The sequence below is a fragment of the Cynara cardunculus genome, assembly GCF_001531365.2.
Source record: "Cynara cardunculus var. scolymus isolate 2C chromosome LG 3, CcrdV1, whole genome shotgun sequence".
NCBI classification, from domain to species: Eukaryota; Viridiplantae; Streptophyta; class Magnoliopsida; order Asterales; family Asteraceae; genus Cynara; species Cynara cardunculus.
In genome coordinates, this window is record NC_037530.1 from 3,286,977 (window position 1) to 3,295,913 (window position 8,937).

The 8,937-nt window shown below is 34.8% G+C and overlaps 1 protein-coding gene across 1 annotated transcript; it reads right to left on the reverse strand.

Annotated features, from left to right (window-relative positions):
• Positions 1 to 1,231: 1,231 nt before the first annotated feature.
• On the reverse strand, positions 1,232 to 6,393 carry LOC112510460. Its single transcript, XM_025115881.1, has 11 exons — positions 6,104 to 6,393; positions 5,029 to 5,120; positions 4,647 to 4,837; positions 4,031 to 4,070; positions 3,531 to 3,612; positions 3,360 to 3,437; positions 3,145 to 3,270; positions 2,664 to 2,785; positions 2,309 to 2,348; positions 1,579 to 1,653; positions 1,232 to 1,504 (listed from the first exon to the last, which is right to left on the reverse strand). The coding sequence occupies exons 1-11, from the start codon at positions 6,385 to 6,387 to the stop codon at positions 1,354 to 1,356; spliced, it is 1,281 nt and encodes a 426-aa protein (XP_024971649.1). The 5' UTR covers positions 6,388 to 6,393; the 3' UTR covers positions 1,232 to 1,353.
• Between the last annotated feature and the right edge of the window lie 2,544 nt (positions 6,394 to 8,937).

Sequence of the window (8,937 nt, forward strand, 5' to 3'; positions counted from 1 at the left end):
ACATCTTCGATCGACCACACAAACGACATCAATGTGATACCCAAACACATATATGATGCATTGTGATACCATTGTAGTATCACTGGAGGACGGTGGCCGGAGGACGGTGGCCGGAGAGAGAAGAGAGGAGGGAGGAGAGTTTTAAAATACCAAAAATATCCTTGCATTAAGATTTTAATTCAAAAATTGCCAAAATTATAAATTTCCCAATTTATCTATTGATTTGTGGTTAATATTGGTTCTCACAGTTATATATATATTTATTGGGTTTAATTATTTGAGAACCTAATAAATTGTAATAATCTTGAGAACTGATATAACATATGCTATTTTACATGATTTTTTTTCATCTATGGCTTGGATTTAATGTATTGGTTAATATATATATTGGTTTTGCAATGTAATTGTTTCATATGTATTCATTTTAAAATACGAAACTTTTTAGTTGTATTTTTTGTTTTACAAACTCATAAAAATGTTCTTATTATGAAACAAAATATATGTGAAACAGATGTATTGTGAAATAAATAAATTTTACTCCAAGTTCCAACACACTAAATCCAAGTTATAGATAAAAAAATCACATAAAATAATACAAGATTCATCAGTTATCAAGATTATCATAATTTCATAGGTTCTAAAAAAAAATTCCCATATACATAAAGTATTTCTTACTTTAAAAATACGCTTACTTTTTTCACCATGCAACTCAGGGTGAAAAATAACAAATTAAAAACATACGAGGGTTGAAATGAAAATTATGAAAAAGGTTAAATATGAAGATAATATTGGGGTGTTTTTAGGAATTATTTGTATTTTAATATAGAAACGGTAGCTTTTTACAGGAATAGAATTTGTCTTAATAATAATAAATTTAATTTTAAATTTAGAAATATATTACCTAACATCTCTATTTTCTTTGTCAAATCTGTTGAAGATGTCCATGAACTTCAAACTTTATTTTTTGATTAACTTGGATATCCAATCCGCTATACAAGCCGATTAATCTCAGGACGACCATCCGCGAATCGTATTTGAACATTCGTGGCTACAAGGGGATCTTAATTTCTCCTTAGATTCGAACCTATGACCTCCAAACACTTTTGATCTTTGAAGTCCAAGCTCAAACCAATCGAACACCATGAATTAGAAATTGGATTTGAGGGCTAATGGATGAACAAGAATCAAATCATGGGGCCTGTGAACATTAAAAAAGCCTACACTAAATGAATCAACAATGTCTATCAAAACAATACAATAATTAAATTAATTGGCCATGAACAAAAAGAAAACCAATAACACCAAATGCCTAAAATAACCAAGATTGGAAATAATCAACATGATTTCTTGATATCACGGGGGCGAAAGCCTGTCATTTTTAGGTGTCGGTGACGACCCAAAATCAGGATACGGATAAACGCCTGGAGGTTTCTCCTGTGGCTGGATCGATAACAATTGGCTTGAATCACCAACGACATCAGCCCATCCGTAATGGGGTTCAGCCCTTCAATCACAACACTCTAGATCAGTCAACGCACATCGAGTTTTAACTAAAAAAGGAAGAAAAAAACAACTTACTCGTAATAAGTTTCCTCGTGTACCACAATATCCCAACTTTCACCCGTTGTGCTTTTTCCGTACTTGTGCACCTTGCTGCTACAACCAGAAACACATCTGAGATTTTGATTTTGACACCAAGGCAAACTAGCTGATAAGCTAGTTGTTAAATGGTAAAAACTAATGGATAAGGTAGACGACAATGTAAATGACCTAAAGGACTGGGTTTTTGATCATTTATGTAAAATATAAGGAGCATTATTGAAGGAAAAAAGGGAAAAAAAAAAAAAAAGCTTATTGAAACGCTACTTGAAGCAGCTTTTCAGAAAGCTAACTTATAAGCTATTCTATGGACCTGTTTGTTAACAACTTAACGAGCTTAATGGACTCGGCCTATTCGGTTTGCTATACATGACTACTTGGTAGTGGGTTATGATATACAAAATGACTTATTCAATAAGCTTCTAGGAGGGAGCTTTATGCAGAAAGACAAGTTTTTCCTGAACCTGCCCCTCCCAATTAGAAAAACGCTCCTTCCATCAATTTAAAAACCTTCCTAATTCATACAAACAGATTAATCCACGCAAACAACTTTATCCATACAGAACTCAATGGAAAACCAATAAAACAGCCCCTATGTCTTACCAAACGAAGATTTTTCACTAAGCTCAAACATAAGCTTAGATAACGAACCAGAGTCAATGTAGTCAACCATACGAAAGAAGCTTATTCGTTAGTTTTAACAAACTACCTGTTTCCAAAGTGTTCTTCCCCCCATGTCCTTGACCAACCTGATACATGAATGAAAACATTTAGTAGATTATTTGGTTCAGTGTTCCTCCCTCCGTCCCAAAATAAATGTAAAAGACAGAGCTTTAAGAATCCGTAATTATTACACTTTTTAACCAACTAAATGACAGTTTTACCCTTAACAGAGGGAGCAATGAAGTTCTCCATCTCATAGTTATGAGAAGAAGTAGAAAATGGACACTTACTTTGGACCAAACGGATGAAATAGAAATGTGGACACGTATTTTGGGATGAAGGGAGTATGGTTTTAAGCAAACTATCAAGCTCGTCATCAGTGGTTAAAAAAGAAGACGTACGTTCACCGGCAGGGGATACATGCCATGTTTCTCCTTGACGAGAACCAATACCCGCAAAAAACTTCTCTTCCCATTTGTCTCCCCATTTGGTTCCGAGTTCAGTCTCAGCCCATTTGTCAGTCCTGAGAGTAAGAAAACACAGACATTAAGAGACCTTAGATGCCACTTCAGGAAAGATTGATGACTTTTTAACCATCCACTTCCCTTTTCATTGCAAATTAACCAACTTTCTTGAAAACCCATTAGAGAAAAGAGCTAAACTTGGCCAGAACACGCGATTTTCGACAGAAAATAACCAAACAAAAAGAACCCGTTATATCCCATTAAAGAAAAGGGCTAAGAATACGCGATGTTGGACCTCATAGTGTTCCTTGGGCAATTAAGCAGAAATGATGGATGGTTTACAACGAAAAAACAAGTATGGTGATTCCAAACACATGTTCTTTTGGACAACGCGGAATTATGTGGTAAAAGGGAATACCATTTTAGAACAGATCCTCTTCCATCGTAATGCTCTCCCCATTTCTCCCACCATGACTGATCGTTTAGTCTACCGTATTTATGTGCTCCTTTCTCGGTCCAACCTTTGGCATCATACTTCTCCCACCTACATCAAAACAATTGTGTCCAGTAGTAAAGAAGACTACTTTTTTCCGTTCCCATAAAGTACAACCACAGGAAAAAGGAGGTCCATACCAATTCTCGTACCAACCGGCATTTTCTGTGCCTGATTTTGCTTGCTTTTGTGCACTCCTTTCGATCCTTGCTAGATTACTGCAGTTCAGAGAACCGATTGGTTTGTTAGATGAAAAATGAGTGTACCCTCTAGAAGAAAGATGCATAACTTCTTGAAATTACTATATCAACCTCCATTCATCTTGGTAAAGAACTTCTCGCCATGTTTCCCACCATGAATCCCCTTCAGAATTTCTTCCAGATTTTTCGACACCTGCATGATCATCGTAGTATTATCTTAATTTTAACTCAATTAAGTACCATTGCTTGAATGAATGCAAAGATTAAGAAAAGTACGTGTGGGCACTTGTGGTATCAATTACATTGAAGGGTGAAAGCCATAAGAAACTTTAACCACATGGTCAACTCTCATGGCAAAACATATTCATCAATTTAGCGTAGACACAAACATCCAAAACCTTGTTTGTTAACTCTTTTGGCTAGGTCTGCAAACTAGCTTAAAAGCTAGTTGATGGCTCATAGGCTAGTAAAAACTAGCTTAAAAGCTAGTTGATGGCTGATAGGCTAGTAAAAACTAGCTGACAAGCTAAAGGACAATGTAAAATGACCTAAAAGGACATGATGAAAAATTAATTGGAGAGAAATATAAGATGCATTGACCAGTAGTATACCTAGCTCTTTGTATCCGCTCCAATCACTTTTCTCGCACCACTGTCAATGACATGAACAAATCCGATTAATGCATCCACCTGGGGTGATACTTGATAACGTTATGGAAACAATGTTGGCAAGAACTTCTAACAAATGAATGATACCATTATTATTTACTTCCTTTCTGTCGCTTTAATGAAAACTTAGCTAAAGGCAGCTCCATCTAATACGGGATTCTTTGGAAACAATAAATATATCATTCTGCTACGGATAGAAATGAAAAATCATTTCATTCTTACTTATGAAATATCTAAAATACCCTTTACAATAGAATAGAAGGAATCTTGTGCAAACCTATGACATCAATTTATTTGTAATAATGATGATAAGCAAATAAAACAGGTAATTTAATTTGGAATCTTTTCATAAAAGCAATTGTTTTAACAGGGAAAGTGTTGAAATTTTCATACTTACAATAAGATCAAGAGTAGTCCTTACAATCAGTTTGCATGTTAAAGCTTACAAACTTACAAAAACAGGGCCAAACTAGTAATTTCCTTCAAATGGATTATTGATTTTCTACATTACCATCAACGGAGTTCATACATCGAAGCCATATCTATAAGTAATTAATACCGTTTCTTTCCATTCTGAAGAGCCATCATCGCTTTGACCACCCATCTTTGTCCATCTACATCTCAATCCATTTTCACCAAAATCTTCTCCACTTTCTCTATACCAGCTACTACCATCCACATTCACTCCAGATTCATTAACATGTTCACTTAAACTAATGCCCCAATCCTTTTCATTTGCAATACCCGTGTCTACAATTAAAAAGAACAGCAAATTATAGATACATTAGCAGGCGGGAAGAAACTCAGAAATAAGGGTACATAAAAGACACCAAGGCCTCCGTCACCATGGTTTATCTATCATTAGATAGATGTAACTATTACTCGATAATATTTCACTAATATAACGCACACTGCAAGTTCAAGAAAGCGTCAAAAGTTACCTCTTTTAGGTGGAGTGTCACGAGATTGTGGCCCAGAATTTCTGGGGGTACAGCGTGGAAAGAACTTTTCTTGTCTAGAAGGCATCAGAGATCTACAGCAATTAGAATGCAAGTTAAATTTCAAACTTCAGGCACACGAAGAACCTTTTATATGGACGAACCACAACATAATGTAGTTCCAACTTCCAACGAAGAACTTTTTCGATGGATGATCATGAACCAGGCATGACGTAGTTCCATTTGTAGATCAAATTGAATGTTTTATGCTCATAAACAACTGATAAGAATCTCTTCCTAAAAGGCTAAAACCAACCAATCATTGTCATGAAATTCATCCGACATTTTCTAACCATACCCTAAGAAAACCTAGAGACCAAAAGTCATTAAGATCGGACTTTTGATTGGAAATGAAAGATTCTTATACAAAAACGAGCACTTTATCCAAAAGAATTGCGATAGGCAAAAAACAGAACCAATTACAGATTATAAACAAGTATTTTTCTAAATTCTAATACAATAAGATCACATTTAGACTTTCAAATGAAAGGTAAATTCTGTTAAGCCAGCCCCCCAGTTGAAACCCCCTAACAGTCTTATTACATCCTAATGGCAAATCAAGAAACCGCACCCAAAAAGCACATTAACAATCTGTATATCCCGAAAGCATAACGAAACAAACCATCATCCTCTTCCTACCAAGATTACCTCTTTCGGGTTTTCCCCATCAAAAAAACCATTTTCAGCTTCACAATCAAGATCACTCCTTTATAAATTATCAAATGCACACATTCTGATTTCTGGAATCCACAGTACTTTTCTGCACATTTACTGTATCTATGTATGTTCTAATTACTGTATGCTCTACAAATTCATACAAAAGTTAACAATTTGGCATGTCAAACTCTTCAGGAAGTAGCCATTTCTTTTAGTTCTTCCAGTAAATGCTTTACTGGTATCCAATCTTTGAACACAGAAGCACCATCACATCATCAAAGACAATTATATATACTTATTACGCAAAAAAGTTAAGCCACTGTGATCCTAAAAAGACAATGTATCATGTAGAAATACATACTGAGATGATGCGAAGGGCAATGCAGGGGGAGCTTGAGCTCGAACTTTGTGGGTCTTCTTCTTCAACTCAATCGGCCATTCATCAGCTTTATTCCCACATTTACGACCCGACCCGACAGCAATTCTCCGGATCGGCACTACCTTGCCGGAGCAGCAACAAGAAATCTTGCAATCGCTGCCGCGAATCATAACCCTCCGCCGGAGAAGCAACGGTGGACAAAAATCCGCTTCCGACCTCCGCAGCCGCAAACCAAATGTCGGCGGCACCGCCGGGTTGGATGCCATTATCGAAAATTTGATTTATGTTTATTTGTAATCAAGAAAATGCCATCATGAACCTAATGGATTTTGCCCAGAAACACATAAAATTAAAACGCTAGTTTGCATTTATTTTATCTAGAAACCTCATAACCATTAACCCTCCCCCAAAAAAAGGAAATCGTAAAATTCGCGTGGCTCGCCTGATTTTAAACTAAAATTTCAAGACTTTGATACGCCATTGAAGATAGAAGATTGAAATCCACAGTTTAAGAGGAGGAAATCTGAGCAGCAAAATCTTTAAGGGTGTGAGCAGTTTTGGTTGAAGAAGGAGAAGATAGTGATGAAAGCTGGATTTTGAGGTTTTGTGTTTGTATGAGATGATCGGAATGGGCGTGTTTTAAAGAAGTTTTGAGAATCCCGGAGCTGAAGGTGGGCTCCGCCATTGATGGTCATTCTATATCTGATAGGCCATTGATTTGTTGACACGTGGCAAGGGCCATAACGGTCTTTTTTTCACTCTCTCTCACACACTTGACACGTGTATATATATTTACGGGTCACACAAAAACTAAACCCAACCTTATATATATATATATAGAGGGTTTTTTTTTTTAGTTTACGACTTGTTTTCGTGTAATCGTAAAGCCATATTTTTATACTTGAAATATGGCTTAATTTGAGGTGACTTTTACATTGTTTTTACTATAAAATTTCAAATGTAAAAATATATTTTTACAAAAATAGCATAACTTCATATAATCTCAAGTATATATATATATATATATATATATATATATATATATATATATAGAAAGAGTGTGTGTGTATATGTGATAATCAAGTGAGAACCACAAAAATGCTATAAACTCGTGAGAACCAACATAAAATATTTTTTATATGATTTTTTTTTATAAAAAATTATGATTTAAGATATTGTTTTACATATGTTTGTATTCACCAAATGAAAAAATTACGGGGTTGTTTGGTAGTTGCTGAATGGTTTGGTGCAGAATTATTAAGTTGTCAAAATGATTAAAAAAATTTCATATATAGTGCAAAACAAAATATAATTGTTTCGTAATTATTTACAATGAAATCAGGGAGCTTAATAGTTAAGGGAGACTCGGGATACAAAATCATTCAGAGGGTTTTAGAATCATTAAGAGGCAGAATTTTTTTTTTGTCAAACAAAATTCATCTCTTAATGATTCAAATGTTGTCTCTTAATAAAACTATTAAGAGGTAAACAAACAACCCCTACATGTAAATTTTTTTTTTTTTTTGTTTCACTTGGTGAAATGAAAAATTTATGTAATAAATATTCACGTGCTGAAACAAATACATGTGAAACTATCATATTATGAAACAATATCTTAAAGACTTAAATCCTAGCATTTGATGAAAAAAAACCATGTAAAAAATTATTTTAAAATCGATTATCACGGGGTTTATAATTTTTTTGTGTTTCTTATTTAATTTAACCACTAATATATATATGTGTGTGTGTGTGTGTGTGTGTGTACCATTTTAAGTCAAAGTTGTACGTCATACCTTCCAGAACCTATATCTATACAGTTTGATGGGGTGGTTTGATTAAAAGATAACCAAAACAGCTAAATAATGTGTAAAATTGCATGTGTTTCTACACTAACGATCATGCAAAGGTGCATGGGTAACGTGACCTATGATCTTAAGTTGTCACAGTCGTGTAAATCATATGTGATTTAATTTACACGTAATTTTAGTATAAAATCACAAGTGATTCGACCGTTCTTATTATCTTATTTGGTTACCGTTCTCGTATAGACCTAACTCTCTCTCTATATATATTATGAGATCAAAACTTTCATTTCTGAAATACTATGATTTAGAACTTCTCATTTATCATACATATTAATATATGTTTCGAATAAACTCATAATATGGTCAACACACTTGATGTGCAACTGAAACTAGACCTAACGGTCTTAGACTTCAGAAAACTTAACCTCATACATGAGTTAATAGAGACACATGACTAGGGTAGCATATAGCGTGTAAGAAGTCATAGTTAATAAGGGCAACGAAGGCAATGGGCAGGTAATTCGAGGTGAGGGTTGGGATGGGTTACGGAATAGAAAGGTAGGTATTTGTTGTACTATGATGGTCGGGTAGGTATCGAGTCGTAGGTTGTGGGAGGGTTAGAAAGTCAGAATATACTTCGTTTTCAGTTTGTTTAATGTTTTAGTACATTATCATATGGCTATAATGTTCATAAGTACTTAATTTACTGCTTGTTACCTTCTTTCACTTATATTTAATCACTTTCCTGTATTGCAAGCTTCTGTCTGACCTTCAGTGTAAACCGTTGCTCTCAAAGTTATGTTTCCAACGACTATTTTCAGGTCAGTATCCTTTACTAAAACAACATATCTACCCCTCGGAATAGAGATTGGCATGAGTATCTTCTCCCCCTCACCCTAATTCGTTTGATGGTGTGAGAGTGTGAGACTCTTTGTTTGTTTGGTTAGATTTTGTCTAGACTTGACGCCTCCAAAATCTCTACAAATTACAAAGTGGGTATACCTGACAAGT

Bases quoted from the DNA above. Each gene is read 5' to 3' on its own strand.
- LOC112510460 (XM_025115881.1), bottom strand. From the start codon at position 6,387: ATGGCATCCAACCCGGCGGTGCCGCCGACATTTGGTTTGCGGCTGCGG. The intron at 3,613-4,030 runs GTATACTACTGG...ATGATCATGCAG, and splicing joins GAGCGGATACAAAGAGCTAG to GTGTCGAAAAATCTGGAAGA. The intron at 3,271-3,359 runs GTATGGACCTCC...GTTTTGATGTAG, and splicing joins GCCGGTTGGTACGAGAATTG to GTGGGAGAAGTATGATGCCA.